The 18,666-nt window shown below is 33.2% G+C and overlaps 1 protein-coding gene across 8 annotated transcripts in view; it reads left to right on the forward strand.

Annotated features, from left to right (window-relative positions):
• The first annotated feature begins 288 nt into the window (after positions 1–288).
• The window catches only part of Src64B (Tyrosine-protein kinase Src64B), a 48,006-nt gene continuing 29,628 nt past the window's right edge, over positions 289–18,666 (forward strand). For 2 of the 8 annotated variants that reach the window (XM_089237088.1, XM_089237124.1), the window contains exons 1-4: positions 289–549; positions 7,636–7,767; positions 17,021–17,306; positions 17,776–17,869. In XM_089237088.1, the coding sequence (XP_089093214.1) occupies positions 17,084–17,306; positions 17,776–17,869 (317 nt within the window). In that variant the 5' untranslated portion in view covers positions 289–549; positions 7,636–7,767; positions 17,021–17,083. Of the gene's footprint in view, positions 550–3,590; positions 3,764–7,635; positions 7,768–17,020; positions 17,307–17,775; positions 17,870–18,666 lie in introns of all 8 variants that reach the window. The other 6 variants (XM_089237074.1, XM_089237105.1, XM_089237114.1 and 3 more) reach the window with 5 other exon arrangements.

Here is an 18,666-nt window from a genome sequence, read left to right on the forward strand (position 1 = left end):
GGAAAACCCGGCTTTATTGACAATACCCCGTATTTTTTTCTCAAGAAAATATGGTCAGCTCGATTCAACTAAATTCATCCATCCTCTTCAGTTGTGAATATTTCGGGACACATTACCCCCACTTTGTAGATTTTAAAACTTGCAACTAAAATTTAAAATTTTTGAATTCAGCGATTTTCGGATTTCGCAAAGACGTCATGAAAAAAGTTATCACCAAAGGGTTGAAAACACTGTGATCAGAGGGTTGACAAAATTTTTTTTTCTTTTTTTAGGTCCAAAATTATTGGCAACGTCTACAACGCAAAGGTTTTTTTCTGGGTAATTTTTTTTCACTGCCCAGTAGGTACAGTAGGGCTTGTAGTTGATTTTAAATTACGTGTTGTGAACAGTCATTTTATTGTTATTTTTTTAAGCAGTAAACTTGAAAGGAATTCATAGGAAATCATGGTGATACATTTTGCGTGATACATTCCCCGACAACATGGAGATTAATTCCCGCGCCGCGGTGAGGTTAACACCCTGCTGCCCGCCGTCATAGATGAGCGTGGGGTAAGTCATTACATCCATACATGAAATATAATTAATACCGTAATCAATAATTGAAAGCTTTAACTATAATGATTATGCAATCACTAACATGATTTGTGTGCACATGCCTCACGAAAGCGTGTTAATAGTTGTACGTCCATCATGTGCAGTTCAACATTGAATATGTAAATTATTTTTCTTTTGTTTATTGATCAACATGAATGATTCTCGACCTGTGATGCGTATACCTTTGGGGGTACCGGAGAATCCTTTTAAATATTGAGTTTTAAGTAATCAAATATCAATGATTTATTTTAAAGACTTAACCCTTGAACCTATTATTGAGAGTTGAAATTACTATTCAAATGTGTTGAGAATATTCAGCATTTTGATTACGTAATCATGAACATGATTCATGTGCACATGCCATGCTTAAACTTGTTCATCGTTATACTTCCATCATGTGCGGTCAACTCTGATGAGATATGTAAATTATTATTATTTTATTGATCAACATCAGAGGTTCTCAACCTGTGATGCATATGCCCATGAGGGTACTGAGGGAATCCTTTTCATAACTGATTTTTAGGAAAGTTATGTCCAATCAATGGTTTTTAATGATTCACGTGCACATGCTACAAACTTTATCATGGTCATGCCTCCATTACGTGCAGTCAAATTTGATTGAATATGTAAATTATTTTTCTTTTGCATATTGATCAACATTATTGATTCTCAACCTGTGATGGTGCGGGCGAATTCTTTAAAAATTTAGTTTTAGGAAAAGTAATCAAATATCAATGTTTTTTTAAAGACTTGACCTTCGGCGTGTTATTGTAAGTTTAAATTAATATTGAAATGCTGCTAATAATATTCAGCGTTGTGATTTATGAGTTAAGTTGATATGAATTTCACGTTGGTGTTTCTATAGGGGGCATTTAAATCTTTGTTGGATTTATAAATAAGACCTTGTGCACACATATGTGTGGATATGAATCGGTTTAAACTGGATAAAAAATTCCTTTCACAAAAAAAGCGAAAATGGGGGAAAAGCTTTAGCAAAATCCTACAATGCTAATGTAATGATTTATGGTTGGATGTCTACTCCATGCATACCTCCTGTAAGCATTTTTGCAAAAGTGGCTACTACTTTTTTTGCATTCTGCGATTTTCTTTCGCATTTTGCAAAAAATGCAACCGTAGCTTAAACCCTGATATGAATGCCGTTGATAAAGTATCTGTCTAATTAGTGACTAGTTATCTACAGTATGACCCCCCCCCCCCCCCCAGGGCTGACAGGGCCAATCCAGGGGTCGGAGACGATTATTATATATATTTTTTACACTATACATTTACTATATCAGGGCTTGACAAATGCCAGGTCGCCATGGTGATCAAGAAATTGGTACTGGTGTCTAAAATTTTTTCTCCGTCCTTGGTTATCTGAGATTCGCATGTCCTGTAAAAAGTTAAAAGAAACATTTATTTTGTAGAAAAAAATGTTTTGCACCGAAAAAATTATTCTGGTGCCTCTATATTTTTGTGAGGGGAGGGGGCTTGCCAAAGATCCCAGCCTATGGAGCCTGTTACAGATCTGCAGAGGGCAGTTGATGTCCCGAGCACTGGATAAGGAAAGGTGCTGAATTGACTTTTCCCCTTTAAAATTATAGGCTAAGGAGGGGGGGGGGGGGACACAAAAATGAAAACTGACCTGGGTGACATAGTAAGCTTTCGTTTCTAGTTACAGGCCCTGGTTATTTGACTCCATCTTTAATCACAACGTTTGTAATCAAGAACCACTATGATGAATGAATTTATTTTTATTCCAATGTTACTGTAATTGAAAAAAAAAAAATGGAGCAGTCAGCTGCTATGCAAAATATGCAAGTGAATTTCCATTACATAAAATGTGTGCTGGGTGCAGCAGCGCCATAAACAGTCCTACAAATATGCATATCAGGGATTGACAAATCCCAGGTGTCTAGTTGCCATTGTGACTAAAAAGTTGGTATTGCCGCCTAAAGTTTCCTATGTGTGATTACTGGCTCTGTCAAAAAAAACCAAAATTGTTCGGCTCCTGAAATATTTGACTGGCGCCTAGATCTCCTTCCAATTTGTCAAGTCCTGATGTATATTACTTGTTTGTTTTGCACTGCCTCATATGAAAAATTTTAGTCTCTGGATGACCTTGGGTATTGTGCTACATAATAGTTGAAAAAAAAAGTATTCGGATTGTGAATATACATTTAAACTTAGTTTTTTTCACTAATGTGTAATCAGTTTTCTACCGTGTTTGATTTTTCTGCAAGCAAAAGTGACTCTATTTAAAGTTCAACATCGTCATTCTCAAAGTAGGCAGAACTGTTCTCGATGAGCAGTAGTTAATTTACAGTAGTAATTAATTCTTACTTTCTTGATCAAGATTTGTTTTTGCCACATGTCTCCATGATTTGTGTCTAACTGTGAAATGTATTCAAATCTGCCAAATTGATAATCAGTATAGTTGTCGAAGCATGTTTTAAAAAGTCAAAAAAAGCTTGAAAAGCTTTCATTGCCTTCATTCCTGAAAAATGAAGACAAAATCGCCCTTGAAGCTACATGTATAAAGAATGTAGCAAAGCAAAACCAATAGGGGCTCATCTGAACAACTTGGAAAGAAATATGAGCAATACAGAATTTTGGTGTACTTCGTCACACGCCAAATCCAGCCATATCACTATTACATAATTTCTGCCAGTAATGAGTTTTGTTGGAAGTGAAGGCGCCGTTCACTGGCAGTCATTTCATTTCATACCGTGTACCATCGAAGCTCTATTGACCATTGTCAATTTTAGCCATTGTCTCAGATTGAGGGCTGAGCAGTGTCGGGTGCTTTATTATACATATATAATACACAAATGTAAAACACCTTAAAAAAAGTACATAGATTTTTTTTTTAAAGTTATAATTAGAAAAATTCCCAGTTTACAGAATTTATGTGTGGGGTTTTGTAGCTCTAGTGAGCCCTTTGTTGTTTACTATGGCCAAACGCCAGAGATCCTGAACCACGTCTTCTCTTCTAGGCTTGGTGGCTCGGGTGAGCCCTTATGTCTTCTCGGTGATATGCAGTGGTCTTGAGCTCGTTAGGAAAAATATCTTGTGATCTGTATTCTTCCCCCAGAATAGAATTTTGAGTTTGGTGCATGCCTTAGACTGCTTGGTCACTCTGACAACCCGGAATAGAATCTGGGACCTGGTGAGAATTTTAGTGTGTGTTAATTTTTTTGCTTTGAACTTATTTTTGAAAGTTTATTTAGTTTTGAAATAGTTTTCTAAGGTTATCTTTAAAGGATTCCAAAATCTTCATGGCAAAAAAATTTTGAAACCTCTTGCCATGACTGACACAGGGCTCCCACTCGTCCTACTTTTTGGTAAAATGTCCTACTTTTGTCATACTTTTCATATTTTTTTACCAGAACCTATCAATGAAATTAGTATAATTGATTTTAAATAAGGAGGGAATCATCGGTATAATCCCAAATAATGCAAATAAATTGTTTTCTGTCACAGATTGCAATTAATGATTCTGCCAAAGAAGAAATTGTATCGTTTTTAAAGTTAGTTGGGGTGTATGTATGTGGATCATTTGGTGGTATTTTTTATTTGCTTAGTTTGAGGGTTTAACGAGTAGTGATGAAAAACTTCTGCCTGGTTGAGAAAAAGGTAATTTTGTATTTAACTACTTCATGGTCTTGGGCAGTAACTAACATTCATCATATTCAAAATTATGGTGCAAACTTTGTGTATAGATGAAACAACAGTTTCCATAACAAATCAGTTGGGTACAGGGTTTAAGCTGGATAAAAAATTCCTTTTGCAAAAAAGCGAAAATGGGGGAAAAGGCTTTAGCAAAATGCTACAATGCTAATGTAATGATTGATGGTTGGATGTCTACTCCTTGCGTACCTCCTGTATGCATTTTTGCGAAAGTGGCTACTATTTTTTTCGCATTCTATGATTTTCTTTTGCAAAAAATACAACCGTAGCTTAAACCCTGGTTGGGTACATAGGCGTATTCTAGGTGTTGTGAATTCCGATGCTACCCAATAGCATTCAGTTGTCTTCTGTATTTTTAGGGCATGAAGAGGCATAAACAGTATTTACAATGCTCAGCAAAGAGCTAGGAATGAAAGTGTGTCATTTGTCAAAAACGATTACACTGGCATTGAGCGCTAAAACTTAAACAAATTCCTTTAAAAAAAGGATGGGCAACACATTAAAATCATCTAGTTCATCTTGACATATTTACATCATACCTTGTAGTTTACACATTTTGCACTGTGCTTTTGAAAATATAAACAAAATTAGTAATATTTTTTTTCATTATGTAGAAGGAAAAAAAAAAAAAAAAAGTCATTTATTTTCAGATTTTTACATTGAGGGGAATGTTCTCGCCTCACATTTTGAGCTATTGGTTCCAATAGCAGATTTCCTGATTAACAAACTGTTTACAAAATTCTTATTTCTAGTGACAAAAGTAATTTGATAATTTAAATAATGGTGCAGCTTGCATCAAAGTGGCCCACGATGCTGCAGCTGACCATTATGTTGGCCCGTGAACAGAAAGAAGTTGGCCACCCATGGCCTATAATCTACACTTAAGAAATTCAGAGTTTTCTTAATGTTGGTTCTTATATTCCTCATATTTCAGGGCTGGACAAGTGACAAAAAAAAAATCCAGGTGGCAGAAAAAATTTTTCAAGACATCAAAAAAAATTTTACCTGAAGAAAATGGTCCAAAACACAATACTTCTTTTGACTTTCTCAGGCCATAGTGACCCTTTTTCATGGTGGCAATGGCAGATATGCTACCATTAATTCCAAACGTTCTGTGTTGCTCTCGGCCAGCATTTAGTAACTACACAAAGAAAATTTTAGGCCCCAATATAACAATTTTTAGTTGCCATGGTTACCAGGTGCCTGGGATTTGTCCAGCTTTGTTGTATTGTAAGCAAGAAAATACAGTAAAACCCCTCTTAATGGACACCTCTCATATGCGGTCACCCCTCTTCCTCTTTTACAGTCCAGTGTATAATGAAAGTGCATTTCAAATTTCTGATTAACGGCCACCCCTCTTTTGTGGGTAATTTTTTTTTGTCCTGCCAGTGTCCACAAAAGAGAGGTTTAACTGTACATTAAATATCATGGCATCTTAAGTAAATATGAAGTTCAAACGATTAATCTTCATTCATGAAGCCTTGGGTATCAGTTTACATTATCAGCTTGCAATTTTGATCATAAGCAAATGCTGTTATAGCGCAGGGCTTGGCTAATCCCAGGTTGCCATGGTGACTATAAAATCTGTATTGTAAAATTTTCTTTGTGTGATTACTAAATTTGAGTCTATGAATGACACAAAAATTCCCGATTTCATGGCAGTGTGTCTTTTAACATGGGAAAAGAACAAAGTTCCACAGAAGAGTTGAAAAAAAATTATTTAAAAATATTTCTCTTGAAATTAAAATCATTCATGGCTTCTAAGAAATTTGGCTGGTGCCTAAGATTTTTTTTGATATGTCAAGTCCTATTATAGGCACAGGTCAAAGCTGCAAAAATCTCAGGTCACCATGGCGACTGAAAAATTAAGAGTCGTGCCTATTTTTCTTTTGTTTGATAAGTCTTGGGACCACAAAATTTTCTGAAATCATGTCAGCTGGTGTGGTAGCAGGAGAAGGGGTCTCTTAAGTCCAGTGGAAGTCAAAGAATATACTATTTTGGATCAATTTTTTCGGGGGGTGCATGACGCCTATGAAATTTTGCTGGCTCCTAAATATTTTCCTTATTTGTCAAGCCCTGGCCTAGTCATGTTTTCATCACAGTTCATTAAAACTATATTTTTTTACAAATGCTATTTACAGTGCATGGCTCTTGTCAAATTGGGACTCGGGACTTTCAATAGGCCAGAGCTGGACAAATCCCAGGCGACCAAGAAATTAGTGTTAGAACCAACACACATTTTTCACTGTGTGGTTATTAAATTGGAATCTGAGGACAATACAAAATTTTTGAAATTTATATCAGCATATCCATCAATAATGACTGTGGTCACACTATGTCCTAGAAAAGTAAAAAAAAATAAGATTCTTAACCTTTTTTTCTTGAAAAATGTTTGGTGCCTAAAAAATTGTTCTGGGGTCTAGATCCTTTTGCGATTTTGTCAAGCCCAACAATAGACCTAATAATACCAATTGATAATTGTATGAAAAATACATAAAAATGCAAACAAGATGACCAAAGATCCTGCTTTTTACAAGTCACTTCCTTGAGATTTATATTTTTTTTTATAGAAAACGGGACACAGTTCTGGTTAAAAAAAAAAAAAAAAGCTGGAATCAAGGTCTTCAATGGTGCCTTCATATTCCGCTGGCTAATTTTTGGTAACTTATCCTAGTGTTCTCGAAACAAGTTTTTCTTTTCTTCAAAGGAAAAAGAAATTTTTTTTCTTTGATTCAACCATTGGGAGGAGTTAGAATTGAATTATACAATGTTGATAGTGATCTTTAGATATTAAAATTATTTTTTGTGGCGATTTTAGTACCAGCTTGAAGAGTCGAAATTATATAGAAAATTTTTAGTGTTCTTTAAACAAAAATTTATTTTGTCATATTACTTTCTTCCCCAGTTCCTATTTATATTATTATTTTTTATTTGCACTGTTGATATCGTGCATAAAATACGGTCCTTGGACTCAGGAAGGAAGTCAAGATGAAAGAGAGGAAAAAAGCAAGACATGGCAACACAGAGAACTTTCCTTTTATCCCTTCCGTAATTTAATAATCATATATATTCCTGTATTTTTTAGCTAAGAAAGGCCATTCATATGTTACAGTTGTATTTAGTTGCATATCATTTATATTATACGTAAATAAACATGACTTTTAGGGATTATAATACACTTCTCTTGATTGAGAAATGGAAATCATTGCAAACTGTAAAACAAGATTTAAATGCCCTCTTTTTTTCCTATCAGAAACGATCATCTCAATTGAGGGGAAAACTTTTTTTTAATATTGATTATATTAAGGACTGTCTAAAAAATGGCTGATTAATTTCTGTTTCTCTATGTAGCTGAAATTTTGTGGAAGTGTGTCTAGTGAATCTTCATGTAGGAGAATTCAGTCGCCTTGAAGGTTCTGTCTGTGTATCACTCAGCCAAACTTAGGTGCCACTGCAAATGGTTTTCCTTTTGTGTACATAAAAGTATGGTTCCGTTTTTCTTCACTTGCATGTTATTTTGCCTGTTAATTTTTTAAATTTGGGATGTATTTTTTGTTTACACCAGGGGTCTTCAACACATTGCCTGCTGATGAAAAGACGAATACATAAAATTACTGAAATGCTTAAAATCACCTTAAAAATTCTTCCGTAAAATGAATTCATGAAAAAAATTTCAGCATTAATGAGAGAAGTAATTTTTTTTTTCTTTTGGAATTGATCGGAGAAGTAATATCAAAAGTAATGAGAGAGGTAGTGAGAATTAATGACAAATGATTATAGAATCGGTGAAAATTCATAATTAATGAAAAATTATTTTCAAAATTGGAAGACAGGTTCTCAAAGCAAAATGCTGTGATTGGAATGAGTTCATTTTACTCAACATTTCTCCAACACCAGCAGTTGGCATTATCAGGAGGTGCCGTAACTCGATACTAAATTTAGATGTTTGTTTTTTAGCTGGAAATCTTAAGACTTTTCAATAGCTTATTGAGCAAAAATGTATAGAGCAACGGTGACACAATGATTATGAGACAATGTTTAAAATATGACATTGGTCACGTATGCTTGAGGTATTACTATACATAAAAAGATGTTGCCTAAAATCTGCAACAAAACACTGCTCTTAAGATATTGCTTCAAAATATTTTAAACTATTGAATTAATAAATGTCAGTTGCATACATGTGGGCTGATAACATTTCCTTAATAAGAATGTGGGAAAATCACCAATTTTCACCAAAAATGATGCCAAAGGTAGACAAAGTTGCCAATTATTGCTGAAATTGCCAAAAAAAAAACCAGCAAAGGCAGAAAATAAAGCACCACTGCATTGAAGCAGTAGATTTAAATGAATTCTATGGGGCAAAAACGTTAACTTGACAATATTTAAACTCGTAATTACCATAATATAATCCATAGGATTAGGAAAATAAAATTTTAATACTTGATTTCAGTAAAGAGGGAATAAGAATTTCAATAGGCTTTTTGTTGAACGTATATAGAAAATAATGGGATATTTTTTTTCATGAAAAAAAGTTGGGATGACAATAATTACATGAAAATTTGGAGAATGTCTTAGGAAATACAGGTCATATAGTCGCCCTAGATACATAATTACGTGCTTTCAGAGATTCAAACAAAATGATTTCTGCTTAAATGCCATCTGCATACTAAGGCTTTTTTTAAAAGCAAGACCTTTAGAACTTCGGGTGGTATACTGGTATATGTTAACAATTTCCTAAGCCTAAAACATTTAACTTCAATCACCATGCAAACAGCTGAGATTGTTGTATTGTTTCATCAATCTTTGAAGTTTACTATTTTATCTGTTTATCGATCTCATTCATTTCTATCTACCGATTTCATTAACGAATTGAAAACTACTATTGATCGAATCAAATGTAAAAATGTTCTAATTATTGGTGATATCAATATTGACCTTCTTGACTCTAACTCTAATATTACTACTGAATACTTAAACTTATCGTGTAGTAAAGGATTTCAGCCATATATCGAAGGCATAACTAGACCTCGATCAAACACATGTCTTGATCACATATTCATACGGAATTCATCTGATATTTCTGATATATATTCTTCTATTTTTTTCTCTGATTTGACAGATCATTATGCAATAATTTGTAAGCTATGTTTTAGTATATCCACTTCAACTATCAGATCAAAACTAACTAACTGTCAGTTTAAAAAACTTGATTATCGGAAACTTCATATTTTTCTTCAAAATTACAATTTTTCATTCAATAATATTGACCCTTCTAATAATTTTGAAGAATTTTTACTTAAACTTGAAACAATAGTACACAATCACGCTAGATATATCAATTGTAAAAACAATAGATCGCAGCTGAATCCTTGGATCACTCATGAATTACGACACCTGACAAAAATTAAGCAAAAACTGTATTATAAAACACAAAAATTTCCATTCGATATCCCATTAAATATAGCCTATAAAAATGTTGTAAAGCTGGTCAAATCCAAAATAAAATCTGCTAAACTTGAATATTTTTCCTACCAATTTTCAAAATGTAACACTCCCACAAAACGCTGGAGATTCATTGATGGTATAATTAAAAAAACTGATGGTCATAATAAACTGTTTTCCTTCGATTCTGATCCTATTTCTCTGGCTCAAAACTTTAATTCCCATTTTGTTAATATTTCCACACTCAATATCAACATAAATGAAGATTTTAAGCAATACATGAAATCGAATTCTCACTCAATATACCTTTTTCCAACAACTGCTGATGAAATCTTGACAATTATTAAAAAATTACCCACTTCTGGATCCTTTGCAGAAACAATCAATAACAAGGTCTTGAAAATTCTACCATATAATATTTTGAATACTCTCTCAGATTTAATAAATATATGTATGGCTAATGGTATATTCCAGAGGTCTTTAAAATCAGCTATCGTAACACCTATTTATAAATCTGGAGATCCCAATGATTTTAACAACTTCAGACCAATCTCAGTTCTACCCTCTATCTCAAAAATATTTGAAACAATTATCAAAAATAAAATTTTTTCTTTCTTATCACATTTCAGTTTTTTTTCTAACAACCAGTTTGGATTCCTTCCTAATAAAAACACAGAAACTGCTCTACTAACATTTACTAAATTTATCGCTGAAAATATTGATAAATCTAAAAAAACCATTGCAATATTTCTTGATATAAGAAAAGCATTTGATAGCGTGAATCATCATATATTACTCAATAAGTTGTCATATATCGGAATCAGAGGTAATACTCTGAATCTAATTGCTTCTTTTTTAACTCATAGAACACAATCAGTCAAAATTCACAATAGCCTTAGCACCCCATTGGAAATAGTGAAAGGCGTCCCTCAGGGATCTGTATTGGGACCATTATTATTTTTAATATTCATAAATGATTTATGTAATTTAAACATAAATGGCAATATCATAACTTTCGCCGATGACACAGTATTACTTTACTCATCTGATGATTTTCAATCTCTTACTAACCTAATCAATACTGATTTAATTAAAATCCGAAAGTGGTTTGTTGCTAACAACCTTCAGATAAATGCATCAAAAACTAAGTTTATAAATTTCTCTTCCCAATCTAACACTCACTTTCACCCTAATTTAATTTTCCATAATTGCAATTGTACTATTAATTCTGATTGTAATTGTTCATGTCTCGAACAAGTTACTACAATTAAATACCTTGGAGTATATATTGATCACAATCTTAAATGGAAGAGTCATATCAAGTACTTGCAAAAAAGACTACGACTAGCGATTTATAAATTTTACTATCTCAAATCCTACTTGAATCAGTCGTTTTTATTAACCCTTTATTATTCCTTGTTTCATTCACTCCTACTATATGGTCTAACTGTCTGGGGTTCTGACTACCTTTCAACCCTTTACCCTATAATCAGCCTCCATAAGAGAATAATTAGAATCATCACAAATAACTTTACTACACCATCAATACAACTTCATCAACATCTTGGAATACTTACATTACATCAATTATATTTCTATAAATCTATTCTCCTCCTATTCAAAGGTCAATTCTCCTTGCCTTTAAATACATCTCGATCTTCAAATCGATTAAATAATATGTATTTACTTCCGCTGCTTCATAAAACACTGTTGAAGAAACATTTTACTTACCTTATCCCAAAATTCTACAATACATTACCACCAGAAATCACTCACAATACTAATTTATCATCCTTTAAAAAGTGTGTCAAGCAATACATATTCTCACTAGATGGTATAGAAAATTTGTTTTAATGTTTTTTTTCACTTGCTCATATAATCCTTAACGTAACAGTTTAATTTAACTACATGCTGCATCTAGTCGTTTTTGCTTTCTCTCCAACATCTAAAAAAAATTATATTTTTAGTTGCAGCATGTAGAACTGTTTTTAAATTGCACTCCTCTGTTGCCATTAACTTTTATTTTAATTTGAATAATTTTGATTTTTTTTTTTTTTAGTTGACTATTCTGTTTTCCATACTAATCTTTACTAGCATTTACCAGAATGGGTCATTTTTTGATTGACTCCTTGGTAAATTTTTTCTTTTTGTACTGTTATATGATAACAATAAATTTGATTTATATATATTAAAAAAAAACTTGACATTGCCTACAAATTGAAATGAGAATTATAATTGTTTTAAAAAGTTATGTCTTTTTAATAAATTAACATTTATCTCTCAAACTCAAAATTTAAAATGAGTAAATGTTGAATATAAATTTAAAAAATCCAAGTAATTTCATTTTCTTTTAAAAATTCTGATTTTTATTAATGATGATATGAAGGTCCTTGAGTTTTAAAATTTTGCCTGGAAAATTGCTTGAATAGTCCTTGCATTTTTTTTACTTTCAAAGAGTATGAACCATGTTGAAATGTTGAACATGTTGAACCATGTTGGATTTCAAGCTAAAAAACAAATCTTGAATTTAATATTGAGCTATGACAAATACAGTTGATGTATAGCCTGAGGCTTTCATGGCCGGCATTCACTGAAATACAGGCAGTCATCAAATACAGATGATGCCAATCGCTGGTGTTGGGAAAACATTGAGCAAAATTAACTCGTACCAGCGACAGCGTTTTGCCTTCTCTTCCAATTGACAATGGCAGCAAAAACCTTACCAAGTATTTCTAGATGAAAGAAATGTTCCCACGTAATTAGTTTTAGGAAACATTTCAGAGTTAATAAAAGAAATAATTTTGTAAATAATGAGAAGTAATTATATAATTAATGAAAATTTGTATTCAGTAAAAGAAGTGATTTTATGAAAAAAAAAAAGTAATTTCAGAATCTCTCAATAAAATTCTTTAATAATTCGAAGGCTTTTGTTTGACTCGGGAGTGGGGGGCTGAACACAGGCCCTGTCGGCCCACCCATTACGACATCTAATTTCAGAATCTCTCAATAAAATTCTTTAATAATTCGAAGGCTTTTGTTTGACTCGGGAGTGGGGGGCTGAACACAGACCCTGTCGGCCCACCCATTACGACATCGTGTTTACATTAAAAAATCAAGCCCTTCTGAATCTACATAACATTTTACAATTCTAAATACTGCAGTATGGCTTGTTAGCCTATAGGCTATAGACATTTTTAATTATGCCTGAAAGGTTTAAAACCACTCGTCTTGACGATCAATGGAAATGTTCAATGATTTTAATTTAGTTTCATAAAACTGAATAGGTATTTGATTATTTGGTAAAACTGGGGGTGTACCACGTTCTGATTCTTAATAAGAATCCGCTTCCTAACTGTGGATTTGATCTTTAGTTAAGAAGCAAGTGAGAATTTTGCAATCAAATTAAGAATAGTTTTCTTTCTGTAGTTAAGAATTCAGTTAAGTACTAGGGCATTGATTCACTCCAACTTTTGTCAACCGTGACTCCCTTGCCCGATTCATGGTTCATCTGTGTTTCCAAACAATAGTTTGGTAGATGTTTCCACGTATAAAAGAACCACTTCAAAGCATAAATAGGCACTCAAATCAATATCTCCAGCTCGCTGTGACACACACTTTGAGAAACACTGCACCAGGGGATACCCACTTCTCATGTCCGATTCTTACAATGGTGATTTTTTCTTCCATGTGATGTGGTGTAAATTTTTACTTTGATAGAAACTTTTTTTTTTATTATTCTGGCGATGTTTTAAAAAATAGCAATCAACAGTTGCATTTTCATTTCCGAGTAAAGAATTTTTCCCACTTTTAAAGTTATCAAAAAGAATATCTGAAGATAGTGTTGGAGTTTATGTACAGTGCACACACACACACATATAGACCACATAATAGTGATGAAATATCAGATCATCTTGATAAAGTTTGATAAATTTTGCTACATTTATCACATTTACCAGTGATTATGCATAATTCTCAAATTTCATCATGATCAATGTGTCATAAATACTTTTCCAACTTTCATTGCTTTAATATGGGAACTTGTAGATTTGTAGATTGAATTGGTTGTTTTTAGAGTTAAAATTGAGAGAAAATTAAATTTTTCACACAAAATATGTGAAAGAAAGCTCTGAACGGCCAAAATATAAATGTACATAGTGAAGTATAAAAAACCATTATTAACCTGCTGCTGTGTTTGTTCCCCCCCCCCCCCAAATGCACATCAATTACAGAAGCAATGTTAATTTTTATATTACTGTATTATTCAATCACAATTACCATATATACACTAGTATAAGACAAGTTTTTTGTTGACAAATTTGTTCCTTAATTTGGGGGGTTGTCATCTTATACACGGGCCAGTTTTTGGTGAAACAATATTGACCCCTCACTTTAACAAATCATAGCTACATGGCCTCCACACGGCTAGCTTGAAAACCCATGATGCGTTATTAAACTTCTTTGGATGGTGTCACTAATGAGTAATGTCATTTTTGTAGCTATAGATAGGCTACCAACCAGTAATGATTTTTGTAGCTGTCAAACCCCCACAGAACCAACAATGCTAAAGCCAAAGCAAAAAATCAAAAACATCATTGACTTTGATTCCTGGTTGACTAAGGTCGATTTTACAGCCTTTAGATGTGATCATCAACAAGTCTTTCAAAGATTATCTAAGGAATTTATGGACAGAATGAATGAGTTCTGAAGATAGAAACTACAAAAAGTGGTGCTTTAATGAAACTTTACATTGGCCAGAACCTGACTCCCACTCTGTCCCCAAAGGGGATATAAGTGGTGAAAAAGTCATGCTGGAGAAACTTTTTGCCAGTGGGTTCAATGAGGCATGGAATTCTGTTTCCAAGTAAATTATCATCCATTTCTTTAAAAAGTGTTGTATCAGTAACACGAAAGACGGAACTGACAGAAAAATATATGAATTTTTCTCCTTTTAAAATGCACTGATTTTGGCGGGTCGGCTTGTATAGGTTTTCAATTCATTGTGATTTCGATGGTCCTGGAGTGAGAGGGATCGTCTTGTACATGAGTATCAGGGTTTAAGCTGGATAAAAAATTCCTTTTGCAAAAAACGAAAATGGGGGGAAAAGCTGTTGCAAAATGCTACAATGCTAATGTAATGATTACTAGGTTGGATGTCTACTCGTTTCGTACCTCCTGTATGTATTTTTGCAACAGGAGCTACTACTTCTTTCGTATTCTACGATTTTCTTTCGCATTTTACGAAAAATACGACCGTAGCTTAAACCCTGATGAGTATATACAGTATTTTTATTTGACCATGAAGTAGCTATGTAATGCATGTACAGTACCACATGCGTTTTGCCATAAAAAGAAATTCAGTTGAAAGTAAATCTGACTGAAGCATAATATAAAAATCATTGTTGGTCTTGTAATGATAGCTTTATTTACATTTATAATTTACTAGCTATAATACCCGGCGCTGCCTGGGTTTTCTTCAATGAGGCTGTTAGAAACACGTGATATCTCCCTCTTTCTTTGAGGGACATGCAAACCGTGTCAAAGTTAACCAATATGGCGACTTCCTGTGCGACTCATGAAATAAACAAATCTAGATTTAAAGAAACATAGAAATGAATGTATACTTTTCTTTCCTTTTTTAAGGGGCGCTACGTATTTCTATTCCCCCCCCCCAAACTTCAAGTTAATTATCTGCCTGTCTATCAAAAATGCTTAATTAAAGCTGTGGAATTTTTTCGATGTACTTTTTATGGGCTCATAATTAATTTTAAAACAACCTAAACTGTATGAATTGATGCAGTTGAATATCAGAAGATAATACGGAGACATTAATTTTCATGCTTGAGAAGATATAAATAAAAAGTTGAAATCAATGTTATTACATGAATACCCAACTCAAAAGTATAGGTCCGGCTAATTACTTCATATTCAATCTCCTGGGCTTAGTATACCTCTAAGCAAACGCAATATTTCAGAAATCTGGAATTCTATACAATTTTTAAAATTATTGATGTGGCGGAAAACCCCACCAAATTTCAGCATTTCTACAGTAAAATCGGCAATTTTAACTGATTTCTTCTATGAGTCTCACCCTTTTCCTGACCCTCAAAGCGATGCTGATGATGATTATGATGTCTATTCAAAAAGCCTCGCTACTGAGAGTATTGAAATGTAATTGTATTGAATATTAGTATTGTGTAGTATTGAAAGTATTGGCAAACCATTATAAAGGCATAAACTATTATACATATACATATACTAACAGGATTAAAGAAGTGACAAACCATTGTAAAGGCATACACACGTCTGAAACGCATTGCTGGGGAACCACGGTAACCAAAGTAAACGTTCGGAAAGTGATTGTTGAGACCCAAAAACCATTGTTGCCCTACATTTTTTTGCCCATTTGGGGCACTTACCCTGCTCTAACAAAAATTTAAAGTAGCCTATCGTTTAAGTTGGGTTCCATTTATATGCAAAATTTCAAGTCCTGCAAATGTCCAGTATATCTGCAAAATTTGGCGACGATCCATCTAAAATTGTAGATTTGTATAGAGAACATACATACACAGATAAACAGACAGACAGAAAATCAATTTTATATATATAGATACACAACAATGGCTCATTTATTGCATTCACCATCCTAGACTGATGACTATACATAATGACCCATAAATGTGATAAATTCACAGAATATGAACAAAATGTATCAAACTTATCGAAATAGCCTGTGATTATTCATAATAACTACTTTATATCATTTTTACAGTAACATATTAATAGCCCCTGATCATCAAAGTTTTCAAGACTCCATCGCAGTGGCATGGGAAGAATATTTAATTGATTAATTGTATTTGATGAATATGTATGTATTTATTATTTTTGATTTTTTGCTACAATATGGCTCCAAAATTATTATCTTATCTCAACAATGTTGAAATTTTCTTGAATAAACTCCATTTTTTTGCAATAACATTTTCTTTCCTCATTTTGTCAATGCGTTATTGTTAATGGACGACACAAGGCTGTGATTGGTTAGTGGTAAAACACCCTGGGGGGGGGGGGATATTTTTTGGCCTTTCCATTGTTATGTGACCTTAAGAATTACATAATCACACCATGGTTGCATTCCCAGCTCATTTCTTAATGTGCTTCTTATGAACCGATTCTTGCATAGGAATGATCAGTTATTAAGAATCAGATTGTGGTACATACATCCCCAGTATTTTATAAAGTGATATATATACACATGAAAGATTTCTTATAATTTTGCTATTGGTTATTTTTATAGAATCTTTTTTTTAATGCTGAATAGTTTTGAAAAAGTCCTTTCCACCCTTGCTGCACTACCATCATGGGTAGCATCTGCACAAAGAAGGAGGACCGCCTCCAGGAGATTCCCACTGCTACAAGGGATAATCCTGAAATTACGGTGGACAATACTCATTGTAACGATGTACGAGGAGACAGTGGGTATGGCGGTTATAATGACAGAGAAGTCAATCAGCATCATCATCCACCAAGTATTTCTATAAATTCATTCACTCAAGATGGCTCTAGGCAAGGAAATGCTTGCTGTGAGTATTGTATGCCATGATATTTTTAGTTTTTTGCACATATCAAGCCCATGAGTAAAAACACGAAACCAGCACAATTCAGATGACAAAACTTTGTTAGGGCTACACATAAACTCAGGCAAACACACATTCCTACATTTACTAATTCGTTGGAAAAATTCCATAAAGGAATGTATACAAGATTCATGTACAGCTAAGTAGAAGTAGTGGTCATATCAAATCTTGTTCATATTGCAGTGGTAATATAAAATCAAGTGCTTGTTAATAATATGATAAAACTTGATAATAGTTGATGATATATTTATGAGATATACGTGTCTCTGCTTGTACGAAAAAGAATTAAGTTTTGCATTTAATAAAAGTATATCTTCTCATATTTTTGAGGTTTTGTATCATGTATTCATGTAGTATTTGACATTTTTCTTTTATGTTATACACAATAATTTAATTTGATATCAATTTTTTTTAGTGAAAGTTGTTGTGGCATTATACACTTACAATGCTCGTGATCAAGGTGATTTGAGCTTCCGCAAAGGAGATCGCTTAGGTATTTTAAGTGACAGGTAATCTTGCTCATTCAGTGACATTCATTTTACTCCAGTTTTTTCCCTATTTGCATTATATATTCAAATTCATCACAATATAAATCACATTATGGGTATGTGTGATCGTTCACAAGATTTTAGTGAAGAAGAATAAAAATTCAATCTGGTTTCGTTGGAAACAGGACAGTGAAAAACAGGACATCTTAAAAAAAGTTAGGATGGCCATAATTATGGAAATGTCCCAGGAAATGGGTTATAACCTCTTTGCTCTAGTGATACATAATATGTGTACCTCATTTTTAATGGTTCGTAATAATTCTTTTTTTTCTAGTTAAGGCCTGAGGCACATGCAGAGGTATAGCATGTCAAACACCCAGCATTTTGGAAAAGGAGGCATAAAAATTTAGTTCATGTGACATGCATTCTTTTCTAGTTTGAAGGGAAAAAAAAACAAAGAAAAACACCTTTTTCTTCCCCCCTTTCTACCTTCTATAATGATCACCCGACCTTGAAAAGTAGTTTTACGACTTTGAAGTACAAATGAAGCAATTTACTTTATTGTATTGACATAACCCGTGGATTGTTGAGGAATAAGCTGACGAGATATCTAATTGAATCCCCTGAATGAAAGGGGCAGTATACTGAATTTCCCAATTTTAGGAGAGTTTTCTCCCTTGCGGGTTTCATGCTACAGTACTTTCTTGGCTACCTACCAGCATTCAAAGACAGCATCTATACAACGTAAATTCACTTTGTTCCAACAAGATTGTAAATGCACTTTTTTTTTTTTTTTTTTTGTAATCTTAAAAGATTAG

The sequence above is a fragment of the Pholcus phalangioides genome, unplaced genomic scaffold (genome assembly GCF_987345545.1).
Source record: "Pholcus phalangioides strain wild (caught in Gottingen) unplaced genomic scaffold, Ppha-v1.0 ptg000002l_1, whole genome shotgun sequence".
Taxonomy (NCBI): Eukaryota; Metazoa; Arthropoda; class Arachnida; order Araneae; family Pholcidae; genus Pholcus; species Pholcus phalangioides.